This window comes from Medicago sativa, chromosome 8 (genome assembly GCF_051527215.1).
Source record: "Medicago sativa cultivar Bolivia chromosome 8, Bolivia_mono, whole genome shotgun sequence".
NCBI classification, from domain to species: Eukaryota; Viridiplantae; Streptophyta; class Magnoliopsida; order Fabales; family Fabaceae; genus Medicago; species Medicago sativa.
This window is the reverse complement of record NC_140756.1, coordinates 65,866,161-65,888,130: the sequence shown is the minus strand read 5'-3', so window position 1 is coordinate 65,888,130 and position 21,970 is coordinate 65,866,161. Positions and strand designations below refer to the sequence as shown.

The window sequence follows — 21,970 nt, the reverse complement described above, 5'->3', positions numbered from 1 at the left end:
AATGAAAAAATATAAAAAATTTAATAAAAATATTTGGAAAAATTAAAAAATCTGGTAAAATGAAAAAGTCTATCCCTCAAAAAAAAAATGAAAAAGTCTAGAAAATTTAACAAATAAAATCCTGAAAATAAAAAAATAATCTGAAAAAAGGTTAAAAATCTAGAAAAAGTTGGTATTTATTTTTCAAATTATTTTCAAAATTTTAGAAATATATATTTTTCGAAATTTAAAACAGATTTTTTTTCGAAAAAGAAGTTTTTTAAATTTTCTCAACAAAAAAAAAATCTGTAAAATATTTTTATTTTTAAAAATCTTTGTACAAATTTATTTAAAAATTTAGGAAAATTCAGATTTTTTGTTACGATGTGTTACAAATTTGAGAATATTTTCTAATATTGAAAAATTGAGAATAAAAAAAATCTGGAAATTTTTTTAATATTTACGATGTGTTACATGTTTTATTTGTATTGAAAATTGAGGACATTTTTGAAAAGAAACAACCAGTCCAAAAGAGCTAAAAGGGGTTGTTTTCTTTATATATATAAGCTAATTTTTAAAAAATCCAAATTAAATTTAAATTTTAAAAATATTAAAAAAATAATATAAGCTAATTTTTTAATGTTTTGGTAAAAAAATATTAATTTTTTTCTGAACTTTTTTATTTTTTGAAGAAAATTAATTTTTTTCGTTTTTTTAAAAAAATTGATTTTTTTTCGTTTTAAAAAAAATTAATATAAACGAAAATTAATTTTTTTGTTTTTTTAAAAAAATTGATTTTTTTTTGCTTCTTATTTTAAAATATTTGAAAATTAATTTTCATTTTTTTTATTTTTAATCTCTTTAAAATTAATTTTTTAAACAATTACACATATGTCAGGTTTTAAAAAAACTAAATTAAAATAATTACACAGTGGCGTGCCACGTCAGCGTTAATTATACACGTGTCAAGTTTTAAAAAAAATAAAAATTAAAATAATTACACAGTGGCGTGCCACGTCAGCGTCTGTATGGGGTCAGAGGTGTTTTGTGGAGAATCTTCATATTACAGGGGTGTTTTGTGGAGAATCTTCATATTATAGAGTTGGAAACTAAAGAATCTTTTTTACAGGGGGTAAACCGGAACTCGCTCAAATTACTGGGGGATAAATACATATTAACCCATTTGGAAATATACTTGATGATGTGTTATTAATGATTTAAACCATAATGAATTTTAGAAGGTTTACATTAGATCAATGGAAAGAAAAGAAAAAAAAGTAACAAGATTTTTTTTCCCAATTCACCGATGACATTCTCAAATATAATTTCACATTATAAATGAAAATGACATGTTGTAAAAAGTAAATCTCAAACTAGGGAATAATTCAAAAACTTGTGAAATCTAAGACTAAAAGTCCATATGAATGAATAATGCTAGCAACACATACCCTAAAAAAGAAATGCTAGCAATACACTATTTTTAATTGATTAAAGTTCATAAAGTACCTCAAAATTGATATATGATCTAAATGATTTGGTGGAATTCATGCGAATTTTAATCGAACAAAAAGAATGTATTAGAAATTGTGTTGCCAGCACTCCTTATTTTAAAAATAAGGGTTAAAATTTGTTTTTTTATAACATGATTAAAATAGGTAAACAAAATTACATATAACTCCATAAAAAAATATACATATAACTGTTTAAACTTAACAATTAGGTCAAATGCATCTAAAGGTCCTTTAAGTTTTTCGTTTTTTTCCAAAAATGGTCCTTTAAGTTTCAAAAGTCCCAAACAAGTCCTTTTAGTTTTTGAATCGTTTCAAACAAGTCCTATTGTAGATAGCATAGTTGGTAATTGCTTCCTTGAACTCATCTTTGGTACCAAATCTGGCTCCTAACACCCACTTAAAATTAGTCATCTTTTTAGGTATGGCAAATGGTGGATAATGCTCTTTGTTGCTATCATCTGAATCATCACCATCATCCTCTAAAATGACTTGTTTGAAACGATTCAAAAACTAAAAGGACTTGTTTGTGACTTTTGAAACTTAAAGGATCACTTTGGGAAAAACGAAAAACTTAAAGGACCTTTAGATGCATTTGACCTAACAATTAAGATCAAAAAGTCCTTCAAAAAAAAAAAATTAAGATCAAAAAGAAAAAGACAAAGAGGACAAAAGTCTGTGACAACTACGACGACAAGCGTGCCGCAGCCAAAAAGTCTAAAAACATACAAATACGTAAGATGAAAGAATAAACTCTACTTGTAGTAATTTACAGAAGAAGAAAAGAAGATGATGTAACATATGATAACTTTTTGCTAGCTGGCCACAAGATGGTGAAATTTGTCCAAAATGCTAAAATGGACAGTTACCCATTGATTCAACAATTGCAAAGCCAATGGTAACTGGTTAGTATCTTGGAATTAAGGCAACTAATTGCACATGATAGCTTTGTTTAATTTGTGAATATGTTGGTGGATGTTTATCCCCATTGAATTGAAACTAACCACATGCTATAACTTTTTCTGTAAAGAAGAGTAAATTTTATTTCTTCGTTTATATCTGTTGTCTTAAGAATTTTAAATGTACGTGAATAAAAAGGAAATAGTTAGAGAAATGTATCTCTTGTTAAACACTTAATCAAGATTTGTTTGATAAATGCATTTGTGGTCTTGCTTGCTTTCTGCCCTGTTCCATCTACCGCTCATGCCTGCATTCATTTCCATTCTCTTTCTACACTATGTTACATGCTAGAGTAGCTTGTTTCTGTTCACAAAGAAAAGAAATAACTTGTTCATAATAGGTGTTATGGTTGGTGAGCTTAAGAATACTATAAATGAGTTTTAAGCAAGTGGTCCACGATTCGAACCTTGAAAATTAACATAACCATAATTTATTGATATTTTTCTAATAACAAAAATTACAGCTTGAATCTAAAGTTTGAGTGTGTGAGAGGGCAAGCGTGTGATGCAAATGCAATATATAATTTTAAATTTACATGTATCTCACTGAGCAATGTTGTTATTGGTGGTAATAACATCATTAGAGGCATATTTGATTGAGTTTTTGGGCTGTAAAAGTTGTGTTTGCAAAGATTAATGATGTTTCTGCAGAGATTGGTTAAAGTGGTGTCGGGTGCTCGGATACAGAGCAACAACTTATGTACCCCGAATTGAATGATGACACAATTTTGGCTATATCAAACGTAAAATAGAGCTGCAATATTATTAGAAATTTAATTGGCAAAATTATACAGTAGCATTCATATATTGAAACAAATATAATACGTGGTGGCAGAACAATGTGTACCAAACTATGGCATCCAATATTGTAAATCAAAAAAGTATAGCATCCAATATTATGACATTCTTAGAATTCATCAGTATGACAAAATAAACTATTCTTATATATGTATATAAATGAATGAATTAAGCTAGAACATTTTGATAAGTGGTTGCTCAAAGGGTTCATGGCTGCGACTTTTTGAATTTTAGAGCATCAAAACGAGCAGTGAGTTCATCATAATCTGGCAATTTAGGATGAACACGGATGTTGGAATCCTGTTTAACCACAGATGAAGAAGGTACAGGTGGTGGAAGCCGTTTAGGTGGGAAAGTAACTGGAGGTTCTTCTGCTTCAATTTCTTCATCACAATCTGATTCATCAAACTTAATATCTGAATGTGCAGAAGCGGCTGAATGTGCAGAAGCTGGATGGTAGCTGTGTCTTCTATAATCCTTTCCACCATACGATGGATCCTCGTTGTTCATGTGATCAGACCTTGGTAAGCTATGCGACCTGTGCATTTTCTCCTCCGTTGTTGATTTATGAGCCAAGTTATGAGTATATTTTGCAGGATCATTATAGAACTTATCATTGTAATATGGTTGAGAGGCTTCATTAGAGTCCTTCATAGCCATATAAGCAGCAAATTCAGCAGCCGCAATTGCTTTCTTAGCTGCTTCAGTTGCTGCTTCAGCAGCAGACTTAGAATCTTCAAAATGCATGGAATCACTTATTCCACCGCCTGATAATCTGATCAATTCACAGAATCGCATTAGAAAATAAGAACGATATAATTCATATAGGCAACAGGGTATTTCTTAGGAACCCAATAATTGGATTGAAACTAAAGCACACTTTTACTACAGAAAAATGAAAAAAATAGGAGAGAAATCTCTATTCCAAGGGTTTTCCCCTTCACAATAGAGTCACTATTCTTTTTTATTTTGAGAGGAATAGAGTCACTATTCTATTCACAAAAGATATAATATTCAACAATGATCCCTCTAATTCCAAAACCTTCCTATTTATACATGATAATCCTGACTACCTCATTAACTAAAAACTTTTCTAACTAAATCCCTATCTCAAATTCTGAACAACTCCACCTTATCATATATCCTAACAGTATTGTTTGATTCACCTTGTTGCTGGCTTATTTGACTCCATGGAAACAGTTGTTGAATTCTTCACTGGTAAGGTGCTGGCACTGACAAAAGTGCGCTCCCCTTCCTAATAAGAGAGAAGAGCCAAAATATCAATGGAGAACTAGGACAACATAAGAAAGCATGCGACATATAACATACAGAAAAATGGATGTTAGATAAATAGAAAAAGAACTCATACTATTAGCTCTTCTGGAGGCTTGAGAAGCTCTTTCTCAGATTCTGCAGTATCCCAATCAATTTGATATTCCTTAGCAATTTCCTTCAATACTTTTAACTTTACTTCACCGGGAGGTGTGCGTACCGAGAGCTTGTCAATCAACTAAAAACATTGCAATTAACAAGCATCAGAGAGAATACTTTCGAGAATAATAGGATATAAATATTACACACACACCCAAGGAAAAATGCAATCTGGAGATGACTTACCTGGCGGTTTACACCACAGCTTGGTCTAAGATCAGTAGCAGCAGATACAAAATCCCTCCCGTATTTCTTCTCAAAGATTTTTTTTAGTGATACAAGTTCTGGAATTTCTGAGCACCTAGGGGCTGCAAATATTAAGCTAGCAATTCCTTCTTTCAAATCAGCAGGACATTCCCTGAAACGAGTCGGATTAGCATTATAATTTCAAACCTTCATAATATTTTAACTAAAACGAGAGAGCAATATTTCACCTTTGCTTTGCAATAATTGAGAGTCTGGCCACAATTAATTCACAGAATAGCTCAATGAATTCATTTGCAGCCAAAACATTTTGCTCTCTCATCACATGCTCAACCTATAATCCAATAAAATCTTGTTAAAAATCACAGATTCATCATCCTAATATCGAAAAGAAAAATAACATCTCATACTCATACATCACCATACCATTATTCCCAAGGTAACAAGTCTCAGCATTCAAGTTTAATAGACATTAGCCACAGCCAAAAAGGTAAACAACACATCAAAACCATTACAACTAATCCCAAAAATTATATTATCAAACCAAATTCCAATCTTGTGAATGTTTACAGTAGATGTAATTTCACACCGAAATGCTATATCTTAACAATAAATTTCTGTACAGAATCAGAAATTTCTGTACATAATTTCACATTCACATCAAATGCTCTATCTTTATAGAATGAAGCGCCATTCATAAGAAGAAAAAAAATTTGTCCACAATTTCACACCAAATTCTTTATCTTTACAAAATGAAGCGCCATTCTTAAGAATAAATTTCTGGACATAATTTCACACCAAACGATCTATCGTTATAGAATGCGGTGATATTCCTAAGAATAATTTTCCATACACAATTTCACACCAAATGCTCTATTTTTATAAAAAGAAACGCCGTTCTTAAGAATAATTTACTGTACAGAATTACAGATTTACATGTAGTCAGTCTGTAAACTAACATCAAGAACATGGTTTTCATTCACCTTCCACGAACTCTAGGAAAGTGGTCTTGAAATTGCATAAATGTCTATATTTATCCCTTTTGTTTCCAAAAACTCAATCCTGAAAATTTTCTAAATTTTCCATATCGCCTCTATTAAGTTAAACAAAATGAAATTCAAGCAACAAAAAATTTGACACATAACTAATCAAACAAATAAATATACTAAGTCACATACTCTACTCTGTGCTTATCAAAAAAGAAAAAAAAGATACCCTACTCAGTCATCAAATTCTAACCACAAAACCACTCCCTACTTAAAACATAACATTCACTAGACATATTTACCTATACTCTATACAATTAACACAATCATGTTTGGTTCCATGATGAAAATGCAGCACTAGACATGATTACATTCAATCACTTCTATTTTCTCAAATTATTAGCACACAATACGACATATGTGATTACATTCAATAATTTCTATTTTCTCAAGTTATTTAGTTATGTCTATGAGTCGGTGTCAATATCGTGTCTGGTGCGTGTATGTGATAGCAAAACCCCTCAACTTAGTAACAAATCTAAGTTATTTTAATCAATTCTTCAAAACTTAGTAAACAATTTACAATCATGATAATATTGAAATCATTCTAAAAATCAGCATTATTCATTTCTAAGTGCATGTCTAAATCAAAAATTACCCTGATACGAGCAGTGGCATCTTGACCAGACTGAAGAAGCATCGCAATGTCGCGTCTCATCTGCCTCACTACAACCTCCCTCTTGTTCCTCAACAGCTTAATCCTCGCCACCGCCATCTTCGCCGCTGTTTTACTGCAAAACCATAACACATTTAATTATTTCTATTTAAACCCCCCAAATTCTAGAATCAACAACATAGAAAAAAGAAAAGAATGGTACCATTTGGAGGAATTGAAGCCGAGGCCGAGAAGAGCGAGAGTGAGCTTCACGATCCTCTTGGTGCGTGCGGTGGCGGTGGTTACGACCGTCATGGTGAAACGGAGGAGAGAGAAATGGGGTTGTGGTTTTGGGGTTTAAGGACAAGAGAAGAGAAGTGTAACGGTCTGCTGAAAAAGGGAATATAGCGAAAAAGGAGTGTGTGGATCTTTTTTGTCCATTTTTGAGAGCTGAGGTGTGACTTATTTGTGGGAGAATGTAGCCGTTATGGAAAGTGTGAACACGTTGTATTGTGTTTGTCGATCAATCAAGATTATTAATTAATTAGCATATCTGTCTGGTGTTTCATATTAAAATCAGAATTGGAATCCTATGCAATATTGTTAATGTCGAATCTTACCAACTAAGGTACTAGTAGTACAGTTGAAGATGAAAAGAAAGAAAGAAAAAACATAATTACATTTGTTGTGAATCCGAACAAATAATGGCATCAATAAAATTAGATGAAACAACACTACAAACATATTGAAAGCAACAAAGATAAAAGAGAAAGGAAGAAAACAACACACCAATATTGTTTACTTAATTCTATCCAAAAATGACCTATTTTGGGAGAGAACAGTTCTCCGATTCACTATGATAAGAGTTATGCAAAGAGATTACAAAAAATTAGCTTAAAAGCTCACAAAGGACAAACTTAATTTCTACCCATTTTCGAGTCATCCACACTCGCAACGAATCCTAAGAGAAAACACTAAAGGAAGTTTTTTTATCCTTCCTCTAATAAAATCTCACTATTCAAGGTGTTTACAAATGTTTCTCAACCTAAGAAATAAACTTTCACCGAAGACACTCAACCCTATAGTTTTATCATTTGGTTTCTCTTTCTTGAAGTTCTCTCAAAACATGAAGAATGAAGCTTTATATAGTGTCCAGATCTCGAGAGAATCGTGCCACATTAGGCACTCATCGTGCCATAATTGCAATTAGTACAACAGTACAGTACTAGATTATATTTGTTGCTCGTGCCACGTTGCCACTGAGCCTCTCCAACGTATCATGATATTTCCGGTGGCTACCTCATAGAAAGTGAACCAAAATTGTGCCACAATCCCATGTTCACGTGCCACGATTTTTCCAGAACTTCAACATATAATTTTGAGCCAAATTGATATAGCATTTAATCACAGATAAAATCGATCACGATAGAGGAATGATAACTTAATTTGTTCGAGTTAAACATAAAGAAATTAAAGGTCCTAGATTAAAACATGAAAAGAAATGAGAAATCCGACATTTGAACTTCATTTTCTTGCATAGTGCAACATCCATATTAACTAAGACATATTCACATGGACTTTTTTAAAAGATATTAATATTTGTATATTTAATGCTCATTTGTGGTATCAAAATAAGAAGAAACAAAATTGTACATAATAATCGATATAATAAATGATTTTTTTTTACATAATTCTATTATTTTTTATTATAAAAATTGATATGCAGCGGATACAAATATCATTTGTATCTTGTAACAAAAAAAAAAAAAAAAATTTATCTAATTAGGTGAATAGTTTATCTGTGGCCATAGATGACCAATGTATCTCAACTCCCTTGTACGGTTTTCTCTCTTCTTTATTTTAATGAAAAGGTTACTGATACAGTTCAAACATTGGAATATACCTTTTTTTTAGGGTTAATAGGCTTTTACCCCCTGTAATGTAGGCCACTTTTGGTTTTCTCCCCTGTAAAATTTTTTTGTCAGATTTGGTCCTTGTAAATTTTTTTTGTTTTAGAATACCCCCCTAGGCCAGCTGACTGTGCATTTTCGCTGAGGTGGCATGCTGCGTCACCTTTTTCTGATGACGTGGCACGCTGACTGTATAATTACTTTTATATTTTATTTTTTAATTAGGTACACGTGGCATTTGTGTTTTTTTTTTAATAAAAATAATAAAAAATCTTAAAAAATTCTAGAAAAATTAATAGAAATGAAAAAAATTCTGAAAAAATAAAAAATTTTGAAAAAATACGGATTTTTTTTTAAAAATCTGGAAAAATTAATAAAAATAAAAAACGATTAAAAAAATAAAATAATCTGATAAAATGAAAAATAATGAAAAATTAATAAAAATAAAAAATGATTAAAAAATAAAAAATCTGGTAAAATGAAAAATAATGAAAAAATTCTGGAAAAATTAATAAAAATAAAATCCGGAAAAGATTAATATATATCAAAATTTTCTAAAAATTATTATATTTAGAAAAAAAATCATATATCCAGAATTTTTTCAATAACGGAAAAATGGAAAAATTTATATTTTTTTTCAAAAGTAAGAAGTTTTATTTTAATCTTTTTTTATAATTTTTCGAAAATTTCAAGATTGATCATTTTAAAAAAAAATTATATTTTTCGAAAATTCATATTTTTTTTATCCTTTTTTTTCGAAAATTTAGTTTTTGTAAATATGATTAATCTTTTTTCAAAAATTTGAAGATTAATCATATTTATAAAAATCATGTCCGAATAACAGGATATAATGTATATTGATTGACACCGGTATATAAATCATGTTATACGGTTGAATGACAAGTACTTTCCGAAAAAAAATATGAATTTTTTTCATTTTTCCGGTATTGAAAAAAATCTGGAAATATGAATTTTTCGAAATTTATTAATTTTTTCCAGAATGTTTTCATTTTTTTAATTTTTTCAGATTTTATTTTTTATTTTTAAAATTTTCCAGAATTTCGGTATTTTTTTATTTTTTCAGAATTTTTTTCATTTTTTTTATTTGTGAAGAATTTTTTTCGTTTTTTTATTTTTTTTAAAAAAATAATTTTTTAATTAAAAATAATATTTTTTTATTAAAAAAATCAGAAATGTCACGTGTACCTAATTAAAAAATAAAAAATAAAAATAATTATACAGTCAGCTTGCCACGTCATCAGAAAAAGGTGACATAGCACGCCACCTCAGCGAAAATGCACAGTCAGCTGGCCTAGGGGGGTATTCTAAAACAAAAAAAAATTACAAGGATCAAATCTGACAAAAAAATTTTACAGGGGGGAAAACAAAAAGTGGCCTATATTACAGGGGTTAAAGGCCGGTTAACCCTTTTTTTTTTATGAGAAACACTCGAATATACCTTTGGTCAACATAAAATGGTAATCAATCATTTCTAAAGAAATACTAGAGTATATCGTTGCTCAATTCGGTGAACATCATTCTCTTAGAAATCATTTACAATAGAGTAGTGATATATGTACATCCATTTGAAGACAACTTTGATGACAACCTTGATTTTCTCTCCTCTTATTGGTCAAAAACAATGGAGAGGGAAAAAGAACATAATGTGAATATGAGAGAGAAAATTGTCCAAAAGTTATCACAAAATGGTTGTACAAATATCATTTCTCTATGTTTACCACATTTTTCATGTTTAGTGTTAGTTACCATTTTAATGTTCATAATTATAATATAGGGGTCCGAGCAATTTGATTTGAGGTTAAATCTCAAATGGTGACTTGAAGTGATGAAATGGTAGAAGACAACAATAAACAATCTTTAGTCTACGATAAGATTGATGTACCTTTAAACAATGAGACGTTCATGTCAGATACTCCCTCCGGTCATATTTATAAGCAAAAAAGTATTTTTTAGGTTCATTAAATACATAATGTATTTGGTCTATACATTGACTAAATACATTAAGTATTAAATGAATCTAAAAAGTGTTTTTTTGCTTATAAATGTGACCGGATGGAGTAAAGATTAAGATAAATGGAAGTAGTGCAATAGTGTTTACCTTGTGTGTGGAGAAATAAGCTCGTTATAATGTGGATTTATTTATGATGTGTGAATCAACGTTTGACCATGTTATAATTATCCTAGAGTTTTACGCTCAAACAAACGTTCTATGTGTGGTGCAGTGCCTTAAGTGAAGAAAAGAAGTCCATATTCATATTGATCTTGACTCGTTCACAATTATCAATTAAACACAATGGTCAAATCAATATAAACATTGATTGGAGTGTGTCAAATCAGTATAAAAATTAGGTTGGAGTATGCTCTTCTCAAAGTTTTGAGTTCGATTCTCCTCAATGTCAATTTTGATGGCTAGTTTGACTTCTTAAGAAAACATATAAACATTTAATTTTTACCTTAACCATCTCTAAAGTCACACAAATGATTAAACATGATAGACTAACGACGTAATTTTTTTTTACATTCAGAATGCATAGAAATTAAACTCATCCAAATTTCATTAGAACAAATTCATTTAAAAATAAAAGTTTTCAATTAATCAAATTCCTCCCTCATGTAGTATATTTGTGCTGAGTTAATCAATTTGCAAAAATTAGTCTCTTTTTAGAAATGAAGGGAACCGGGTTGCTCCTTTTGTGGGCCTGATTGGCTTTGGATCATCCCAATACTGACTAGCTAATTGCACACCCCTCTTGTATTGTTCCCCCTTTGATTTAGATTTGGGCTTAGATTTTTTTGTCAAGTAGTCTAATGGCTGGAGCTCACACATTTTAAATATGGAAAAGTGGGGTGTTTGAGGTTTGAATCCTTACCCCTACATATATTATGCACTGCCCCTGTCAACTGAGCTAGACTTACGGAAACGGCTCAGTTTAAATAATTGAAGCGATTTTTATTCCAAAAAAAATATGCATACTTAAATACTTTATATTTGAAATAAATTGACAAAATACATGACTCGCACATAGTGGGCCACTGTGTGAATTTGAGTGAAGGATATGTGGCTGTTAGTGCCATTTCAATTAAGGAACCAATTTTTTTCGGTGGTGTTTAGAATTCGAACGTTGAACCTTGCATATATTATGTATTGTCCTTACCAACTGAACTAAACTCACAGAAATTAAGGAACCAATTTGACAAAATAAATAGAAGGGTGAAATTTACATAAAATTAAAATGCTTTTGAATGGGTGATAAAATCTCTTTGCTTTTTAGAAATCCGGCAATAAAGATGGCTTATTGTTACAAATATTGTAAAATATATACTTTTTTTTTTAGGAATGTAAAATATATACTTTTTTATATTTATTTTTATTTCCAACACATAATTATAAGTGTGTCTTTCCTTCTGTTATATAGCCCATCCATCCCCTTGTAATTCGTCCCCAACTTGATCAATTATAATTTTACTATCACGTAGTTCATGCTCATGCCAGTTGGGTTACAGAGGTAGTTGAATACCCTGTTTACAGTTAATTGATAATTCACACAAAGGCCACAGTCCCATCACATTTTGCTCAGATTTTGCCAATTATTTCACCCACCTTACCAGAACCATTCATAGTTTATTTTGAGTATAATAACGTTACATAACCTGTGTGTGGTGCTGCTTCAACAATGTGACAAGTCCAACTATGCACAGTATGTTTGTGTAACAAGTCATGCATATAATAATGTTTGAACAACCATATGTAGCGGAGGTTGTATTAGAATTAGTTCAGTAACTTATGGGAACAGCATGGGGCAAGCAACGACAACTCATAATTGGGTGTCAAATGGCAAACATTAAAATGACACAATATGTTTGCATGTTTGTAAATGACTAATGACTGTTCAAATACTGCAGAATCAAATTTTAGTTTTTTAAATATTAATATTTTTTTGAGATGGGGTAGAATGTGTGAGTGAAAGAGCCTAACTCTTGCAAACAAGTGGGGGGCAGAGCAGATGACAAGGTGGCTCTTTATTTTCTTAAAGAATTGAATTTCAATTTAATTGTTCAATTGTAAAAATCAGTGATTTTATTCCCTTCCCGAAGGATTGAGTTGGGCTATGGTGGTCCGGTCGATCGTCAAAGTCATAACATACCTCAAAACTCAACGAACTAAATGAATCCTCACATCCTGGTGGAAGGAAGTTAAATCAACGACTTTGGGATTGTGTTAACTTTTTATTTAATGAGTCATCATTTATTGACTAAAAAGATTAGTTATCTCTGCTTTAATTTGAAATCAATTCGTCTTATTATTTTATCTCATTCAATCACAAAACAGTCATCGAGACTCAACGAATGCTAATGAAGGTATTTACAAAACACCCACCAAATGAATCCTCACATCGACAATGGGAGGAAGTTAAATCAACGAACTTGCAGTTGAATCAACATTTTACTAACCGAGTTAACCTTCGTTGATTAAAAAATAAATTATCTCTGCTTTAATTGAAATCAATTCATCACATAATTATGTCCTATTCAATCACAGAATGTTCAACGCCCTTGCTTTCCTTAAACAACCTCAATTTTATATGCCTCCCTTCAATAAGAGGTTATAGTATTCTATGCTTTTGAAAATAAAAAATCTTGAGTATAATTGGTAAAAGGGAAAAGAAAAAGAAAAGGGAGGTACACAAGTTCATTTTAAGAAACTTAAGTAACAAACAAAATGTACAAATGCATCAATAACAATCAGTACAAAATCATGTGTAATCTGACAATCTGTACATTTGGAAAATGTCATCCTTATATTATGAATTAATTCATAAATCATAATCCATACTGTTGGAACACTAGTTAAAGTCTAGTGAAAAAATTGGAAAGAAAAAAAACACTATGAGAAACTAGTGTGTGGGTATGTGACTTAAAAATGTCCCACATTGGAGAGTCACCCCAACTAGTAAGTGTTTATATAAGGGTGGGGTGACCTCCAAGGGTGTGCCCTTGGGGTACCCATTTTTGTGAACGGGTGAACGCTTACAAAATACATATATCACACGCGCGACGACGACGCCGCCGTCCGTCGGGCCGGGCTTGGGTCGTGGGTTGGAAAATTGATATATATATTTTTTGTCACTTGAAAATGTTAAATTAATTAATTAATTTTTCATTATACGAAAGCGTTCGCGTAACAAATTAATGTGTTACATTTCGACCCGATCCAAACCAGTATCCAGAAACTTCCGGATATTTCCAATTAAAGAAAACGCGTTTGCTTTGCTTAAGGATTAAGCAAACTTAATCCCCAAGTCACGCGTAAAACGCGTTTGCTTAAGGATTAAGCAAACTTAATCCCCAAGTAATTCTCGCGAACTCTGCCTATAAAAGGAGAGCTCCCCCCACTCATTCTTCACACCAAAATCTCACAGTTGATGCTTCCTGTGCGATTTTCTCTCTTCTCCCTTCGATTTTAAATCGTTCTTCTTCTTCTACTCCTTTCTGTCCCATCGGTTTCGAATAGAGCGGTTACGTACCGTATCGAGTGGCTTCGATCAAACGATTGAACCATAATTTTGAGGTGTAATTCTCGAGCGACTATATACTGTGCAGTATATACTCGTAACAGTGATCTGGGCTGTTTTATCCTGGAGACGGCGTGGTTGTTAGTCTACCTTGCACAAACTAGGGTAGTGCCGCGAAACGTCTTAAAGAAAGCGACCTGGTCGTGACTCACCCAGTAATTTCGTTCGGTATAATTTTTAAATCGAAAAACAACAATTTTAAGACGTTTCGTAAACCATGAATACCAACAACGAAATTACTGTATCTGGAACAGCTGTCGATTTCAACAAACCGTTTAAGTTTCACGGTAGTAACTTCAAGCGTTGGCAAACAAAGATGATGTTTTTTCTAACTACGAAAAAGGTTGCCCACGTCTTGAAGGATAACATACCTGTGATACCATCGATGTCGGTTCCTATGGAAACGACTAGTAACGGTAAGACAGCAGTGGCTACAGATGCTTCTATATCTGCAGCAAATGCTGAGTTGGAAAGGCTTACTGCCGAACATGCTGAAAAGGTGAAACAGGCTGAAAAGGATAGACTCCTCTGGCAGGAAGAGGATTACCTGTGCAAGAATTACATATTGAACTGTCTTGCGGATCATCTATATGATCTGCATCTGATTCATAAGACAGCTAAGGATGTTTGGGATGCTCTTCAGAATAAATATAACACTGAAGAGGCTGGCTCAAAGAAATTTGCTGTGAGCCGGTACCTAAACTATAAGATGAACGACGAGAAATCTGTCGAAGAACAATCTCAGGAGCTTCAGAATATAGCTCATGAGATTTTTGTTGAAGGAATTCAATTACCTGAGCAGTTTCAGATTGCTGTGATAATTGATAAACTGCCCCCTGCTTGGAAGGACTTCAAGAATGCCCTTAGGCATAAGACTAAGGAGTTTTCTCTTGAAAGTCTGATTACTCGACTTCGTATTGAAGAAGAGGCAAGAAAACAAGAACTGAATGAAGAGGTGTTTGCTGTCTCGAACAGCAACACTAAAAAGAAATCTGTGGGTGCTGTTCTGAAGCCTGCTGGCAAACAATTTAAGAATCAGAACCGTCCTGCAAATAAGAATTCCAATCGGAATAAGAATGGGAACCCACAAAAGGTCCCAAGAGCTCAACCATCAAAGAATGACCCTGCTCAACCGTTTAATTGCTACAATTACGGACAACCAGGTCATATGGCACGAAAGTGTAGAAACCCATCCACTCGACCGGCTCAAGCTCAGGCTCACTTGACAACAAATGAGGAGCAGCCGTATACTGCAATGATAACTGAAATCAACATGGTGGGTGGATCTGATGGTTGGTGGATAGACACTGGTGCATCTCGCCATGTCTGTTATGAACGTGCTATGTTTAAGACATACACTGCTGCTGAAGATCAGAAGGTGCTGTTGGGAGATTCTCACACCACTGAAGTTGCTGGAACCGGAGATGTGGAGCTGAAATTCACCTCTGGGAAGACTCTCATATTGAAGGATGTGCTGCACACTCCTAGAATTAGGAAGAATTTAGTTTCTGGTTTTTTACTGAATAAGGCTGGTTTTGAACAAATCATAGCATGTGATATGTACTCTATTACTAAGGATATGGTTTTTGTTGGGAAAGGGTATGCTACTGATGGTATGTTTAAGTTGAATCTTATGAATAAAATTTCTCCTTCTGCTTATATGTTGTGTGATTTTAATATTTGGCATGCACGACTCTGTCACGTTAATAAACGAATCATTTCTAATATGAGCAATCTCGGTTTAACTCCTAAGTTATCTTTGAATGAATTTGAAAAATGTCAATTTTGTAGTCAAGCAAAAATAACAAAAGGATCTCATAAATCTGTAATAAGAGAAACCGAACCATTTGAATTAGTACATTCTGATATATGCGAAGTTGATGGTAACTTGACTAGAAACGGGCAAAGATACTTTATAACTTTTATCGATGATTGCTCTGATTACACTTATGTGTATTTAATGAAAAACAAAAGTGATGCGCTTGATATGTTTAAAAATTTTGTCAAAGAAATTGAAACTCAATTCAATAAAAGAATCAAGCGCTATCGTAGTGACAGAGGCACTGAATATTTATCACACACATCCAATGAGTATTATAAAGAGCACGGAATCATTCATGAAACAACTGCACCTTACTCTCCTGAGATGAACGGTAAAGCGGAAAGAAAAAATAGAACCTTTACCGAATTAGTAGTTGCTATCATGCTTAATTCTGGTGCAGCGCCTCATTGGTGGGGGGAAATTTTATTAACTGTTAGCTACGTGCTAAATAGAGTACCTAAAACTAAGAACAAAATTTCTCCTTATGAAATTTTGAAGAAAAGACAACCTAATTTGTCTTACATTCGAACATGGGGCTGTTTAGCCTATGTAAGGATTCCTAATCCCAAGAGAGTCAAACTTGCAAGTAGAGCCTATGAATGTGTATTCATTGGGTATGCCTTGAACAGTAAAGCATATAGGTTTTATGACCTAAAGGCTAAGGTGATCATAGAATCAAATGACGCCGATTTCTATGAAACGAAATTTCCCTTTCTATCAAGAGATAGTGGGGGTAATAGTGGGGGCGCAAACATGAACACTACACCTGATCACAATCCAGTAATCAGAAATAGTGATGAAAACATCATAACTGATGTTACAGAACTTCGAAGAAGTAAGAGAGCAAGAACTGCTAAAGAGTATGGACCTGAATATGTGGTCAATACATTAGAAGAGGATCCATCAAATCTCAAAGAAGCTTTGTCTTCCTTGGATGCAGACTTATGGCAAGAAGCCATAAATGATGAAATGGATTCTCTACAGTCTAACGATACTTGGCACTTGACTGAACTGCCTCCAGGCTGCAAACCAATAGGTTGTAAATGGATTTTGAAAAAGAAACTGAAACCTGATGGAACTGTTGACAAATACAAGGCACGCCTTGTAGCCAAAGGTTTCAGACAAAGAGAAAATATAGATTTTTTCGATACCTACTCACCAGTTACTCGAATCACATCCATAAGGGTACTAATTTCCTTGGCTGCTGTTTATAACTTGATAGTACACCAAATGGATGTGAAAACTGCTTTTTTGAATGGTGAGTTGGAAGAAGAAATCTATATGGAACAACCTGAAGGTTTTGTAGTCCATGGACAGGAAAGCAAAGTATGTAAGTTAGACAAATATCTGTATGGTCTAAAACAAGCCCCTAAGCAATGGCATGAAAAGTTTGACAACTTAATGATTTCGAATGAGTTCAAAGTGAATGAAAGTGACAAATGTATCTACTACAAGTATGATAAAAACATTTGCACTATCATATGTCTATATGTAGACGATCTACTCATATTTGGGTCAAACATTCCTGCCATAAATTCTGTGAAATCACTGTTGAGTAACAACTTTGATATGAAGGACCTAGGAGAAGCTAATGTAATTCTTGGCATCAAGATTACTAGATCAGATAAAGGAATTTCCTTGGACCAGTCTCATTATGTTGAGAAGATATTAAGGAAATACAACTACATTGATTGTAAACCTGCAAGCACACCTTATGATCCAAGTGTAAAACTTTTTAAGAACACTGGAGATGGTGTTAGACAAACTGAATATGCGAGCATCATTGGCAGTCTCAGATATGCCACTGATTGTACTAGACCCGACATTGCCTATGTCGTGGGACGCTTATGCAGATTTACAAGTAGGCCAAGCAAGGAGCATTGGCATGCTATTGAGAGAGTCATGAGATACCTGAAAGGGACTATGACATTAGGACTGCATTATCAAAAATATCCTGCTGTACTTGAAGGGTACAGTGATGCAGATTGGAACACCTTGTCGGATGATTCCAAAGCGACCAGCGGCTATATATTTAGCATAGCTGGAGGAGCTGTTTCTTGGAAGTCTAAGAAGCAGACCATTCTGGCTCAGTCCACAATGGAATCTGAGATGATAGCACTAGCTACTGCTAGTGAAGAAGCAAGTTGGCTAAGATCCTTGCTAGCTGAAATCCCTTTATGGGAGAAACCGTTACCAGCTGTGTTAATTCATTGTGATAGTACCGCGGCTATTGCAAAGATTAAGAATCGTTATTACAATGGTAAGAGACGACAGATAAGGCGTAAACACAGCACGATTAGAGAGTGTATCTCTAATGGAGCGGTTAGAGTTGATTTTGTACGTACGAATGAAAACTTAGCTGATCCTTTGACGAAAGGACTTAATAGAGAGAAAGTCCGAGAAACATCCAGTAGGATGGGACTAATGTCTATAGCCCACTAAATGATGGTAACCCGACCTATATGACTGGAGATCCCAAGATTTAGGTTCAATGGGTAAAAACAAGTCATGAAGTGGTAGAACATGCTATGAGAGAAAGAATATAGAAAGCATGATCCTGCAGCGAAAGAAGGATGAGTTAATAGTAACTCTTAATGAGATCTATACTCTAATTGAGTGGGGTACACAGCTACAGGAGTACCCTTGATAGACTCACCTATACGAATGTGGAACTTAGGCCGGTCCTATGGAATTTTGAGGCAGAATTTCTAGAGCATTCGTTAAAACCGGGATACACGTGCAGGGCCTTAAAACGCACGGGCTTTTAGAATACACCTATGAAAAGGTTTGTGTGTGGATTCTATGTCTGAGATAGAGTTCAATGCTGTAAGCAACTCTTGTTAAATCAGAATACCTTCCACTATGCAAAGGTTCAAGTTGTTAACAACACCTTTGTATATTAGCAAATCTTATGGAAACGTTTTACGTTATTTCTCGAAACCATTTTGAAGTCAAGTGGGGGATTGTTGGAACACTAGTTAAAGTCTAGTGAAAAAATTGGAAAGAAAGAAAACACTATGAGAAACTAGTGTGTGGGTATGTGACTTAAAAATGTCCCACATTGGAGAGTCACCCCAACTAGTAAGTGTTTATATAAGGGTGGGGTGACCTCCAAGGGTGTGCCCTTGGGGTACCCATTTTTGTGAACGGGTGAACGCTTACAAAATACATATATCACACGCGCTACGACGACGACGCCGTCCGTCCGACCGGCCGGGCCGGGCTTGGGTCGTGGGTCGTGGGTTGGAAAATTGATATATATATTTTTTGTCACTTGAAAATGTTAAATTAATTAATTAATTTTTCATTATACGAAAGCGTTCGCGTAACAAATTAATGTGTTACATTTCGACCCGATCCAAACCAGTATCCAGAAACTTCCGGATATTTCCAATTAAAGAAAACGCGTTTGCTTTGCTTAAGGATTAAGCAAACTTAATCCCCAAGTCACGCGTAAAACGCGTTTGCTTAAGGATTAAGCAAACTTAATCCCCAAGTAATTCTCGCGAACTCTGCCTATAAAAGGAGAGCTCCCCCCACTCATTCTTCACACCAAAATCTCACAGTTGATGCTTCCTGTGCGATTTTCTCTCTTCTCCCTTCGATTTTAAATCGTTCTTCTTCTTCTACTCCTTTCTGTCCCATCGGTTTCGAATAGAGCGGTTACGTACCGTATCGAGTGGCTTCGATCAAACGATTGAACCATAATTTTGAGGTGTAATTCTCGAGCGACTATATACTGTGCAGTATATACTCGTAACAGTGATCTGGGCTGTTTTATCCTGGAGACGGCGTGGTTGTTAGTCTACCTTGCACAAACTAGGGTAGTGCCGCGAAACGTCTTAAAGAAAGCGACCTGGTCGTGACTCACCCAGTAATTTCGTTCGGTATAATTTTTAAATCGAAAAACAACACATACTAAGGAGAAATAATATTTAAAAAAGACACACAAGTATTAATCAATCGCTTAAACAAACATTCTAATCCATTTTCAATTCCTTCAATAGCCACCACCAAAGCTTCTAACCTTCCATGTGCAGATTGAATCTTCTCAGCCTCAGCATCTTTACTCAAATTCTCCATAATCATCAAACTACTAACTCCAAAATCAACTTTTTCCAACTCATTAATATTCTCATTTTGATTATCACAACCAAACACACCCTTCTGCATCAACCTTGAAACTAATGACCATTTATTAACCTTTGATCTCAAAATTGGGGAAGAAAGAAACACAACAAGTGATTGAAGAATAGAACTAGTAATCAAACTAGCTTCAATAAGCACTTTTACAATTGAACAAAGGTGATTATTAAGATCCAATGAAAAAAATGATGATCCAATTGACCCATCAATTTGTTTCAACAAAAGAAGTGATTTTGTACATTCCTTTCTCATTTTCCTTCTCAAACTCCAATATTCAGCAACATGGTTTTCCATATCACCAACTTTTCTCCTTCTAAGAACAGATTGAAGCTCTTCAACTTTTCCTTTCATGAACAAAACATCATCTCTTGTTTTGCTCAAAAGGTCTAAGAATCTTAGTGGAAAATCTAACAACTCATCCACCCATTTCTCATTTTTGTGTTGAGATAATGCTTGTTGTGTTAGTGGCAATTTTAGAAGATGTTCTATGCATTTGTACAATTCTGTTAGGCCAGTGAGACCAAAACAAATTGTTTCAACCTTTGATGTTGATGATGATGATGTTTCCCATGATTTGAGTTTGATTAATTCTTCTTCAATTTGAATTGTGCTTGGATGTGATCTTGTTGGTAAACTAATAGATCTAGCACTATATTTGCTAGAATGTTTTTGGTTTGTGGAAAAGGTTGCTATGCTAGCCTTTTTCATCATTATTAAGAGTAACCAATTGTGAGATAAACAAAATGGTGAATGATCTTTCCTATTTATATATGTATAGATTTGGACATTTGCTCAAAAAATATTCGGACATTTGGTGGAGCTTGTGAGAGAAGTCTAGATTTTTTTTATTTTTTTTATTTTTTTATATTTTATTATAATTGAAGTCTAGAAGCATTTTATATAGCTTTGTTGGCCTTGATGTCATCTTATAAATACTGAATATTAATTGAGTATGTCAAAGGGTGCTGTTTGTTTTTCTTAATGTTTGTTTTTTTTTTTTTTTGAGGAATTTTCTTAATGTTTGTTAAGTTGTCACATTATTGTATACATAAAAATTTAGTGGAGGGAGATAAGGTTAGTGACAGGGCTGACCTAAGGGTCAAGCCATCCAAGTAAGGGCTCTAGGCCTCAAGATTTTTGGGTTAAAAAAAGCCGCAAAATAAGTTAATTTAGTTATAAATATATAATATGACATACTACTAATCAATATTTATCTAACTTGGTTGATCATTTTTAAGGTTTCAAATCCTTTTGGTCCTAAGTTCAAATCTTGGATTCAACAAAACTTGACTTATTATGCTTTTAATAAGAATTGTGTTATCCCTCAAATAAAATAAAAAATAAGCATCGTGTTATTTTTTTTTTTAAATTTCAAAAGACCTCATTATAAAATTTGTTTTAGGCCTCTGTAAGATAATGAAATTGCTAGAACACACCCACTAGTTTATATGTGGGAGTGTTTTAGGTATACTATATAATTATGATACAACATAATTACAAGAAAATAATTATAACTAGTTATGACTAATATTCTATTCTATCACACCCCGCAGTCGAAGCGGGAGGTTCATGGACGCTTAGACTGGTTCGAAAATCATCAAAGAGAATACGAGGAAGCCCTTTGGTGAAGACGTCTGCAATCTGGTGTCTTGAGGGAACATGAAGAACACGTGCCTGACCACGAGCTACTTTTTCCCGAACAAAATGAATGTCCATCTCAATGTGTTTGGTACGCTAATGCTGCACAAGATTATCAGATAGGTAGATGGCACTAACATTGTCACAATATACCAAAGTGGCCTGAGGAATGGGAAAATGAAGTTCCAATAGAAGATTGTGAATCCAACATGATTCAGAGACAACATTTGCAATGCCCTTATATTCCACTTCGACACCAGAACGAGAAAGAGTAGGCTGCCTTTTGGAAGACCAAGGGATAAGGTTGTCACTGAGAAAAACACAGTACCTAGATGTTGAG

General features: G+C 33.5%; 2 protein-coding genes across 2 annotated transcripts; both read right to left on the bottom strand.

Annotated features, from left to right (window-relative positions):
- Positions 1 to 3,183: 3,183 nt before the first annotated feature.
- On the bottom strand, positions 3,184 to 7,062 carry LOC146900604 (Regulator of Vps4 activity in the MVB pathway protein). Its single transcript, XM_085733524.1, has 7 exons — positions 6,744 to 7,062; positions 6,524 to 6,656; positions 5,110 to 5,213; positions 4,862 to 5,033; positions 4,614 to 4,754; positions 4,411 to 4,499; positions 3,184 to 4,019 (listed from the first exon to the last, which is right to left on the bottom strand). The coding sequence occupies exons 1-7, from the start codon at positions 6,833 to 6,835 to the stop codon at positions 3,452 to 3,454; spliced, it is 1,299 nt and encodes a 432-aa protein (XP_085589650.1). The 5' UTR covers positions 6,836 to 7,062; the 3' UTR covers positions 3,184 to 3,451.
- Positions 7,063 to 19,762: 12,700 nt separating this feature from the next.
- Positions 19,763 to 20,966, bottom strand: LOC146900603 (uncharacterized). Its single transcript, XM_085734227.1, has one exon. It carries the CDS (start codon positions 20,701 to 20,703, stop codon positions 19,765 to 19,767), a length of 939 nt encoding a protein of 312 aa, XP_085590353.1. The 5' UTR covers positions 20,704 to 20,966; the 3' UTR covers positions 19,763 to 19,764.
- Between the last annotated feature and the right edge of the window lie 1,004 nt (positions 20,967 to 21,970).

Coding starts and splice junctions, on each gene's coding strand:
- LOC146900603 (XM_085734227.1), bottom strand. CDS start 20,703: ATGATGAAAAAGGCTAGCATAGCAACCTTTTCCACAAACCAAAAACAT.
- LOC146900604 (XM_085733524.1), bottom strand. CDS start 6,835: ATGACGGTCGTAACCACCGCCACCGCACGCACCAAGAGGATCGTGAAG. Junction 5,214..6,523: donor ATGCCACTGCTCGTATCAGG/GTAATTTTTGAT, acceptor ATTGGATTATAG/GTTGAGCATGTGATGAGAGA. Junction 5,034..5,109: donor TCAATTATTGCAAAGCAAAG/GTGAAATATTGC, acceptor GACTCGTTTCAG/GGAATGTCCTGCTGATTTGA.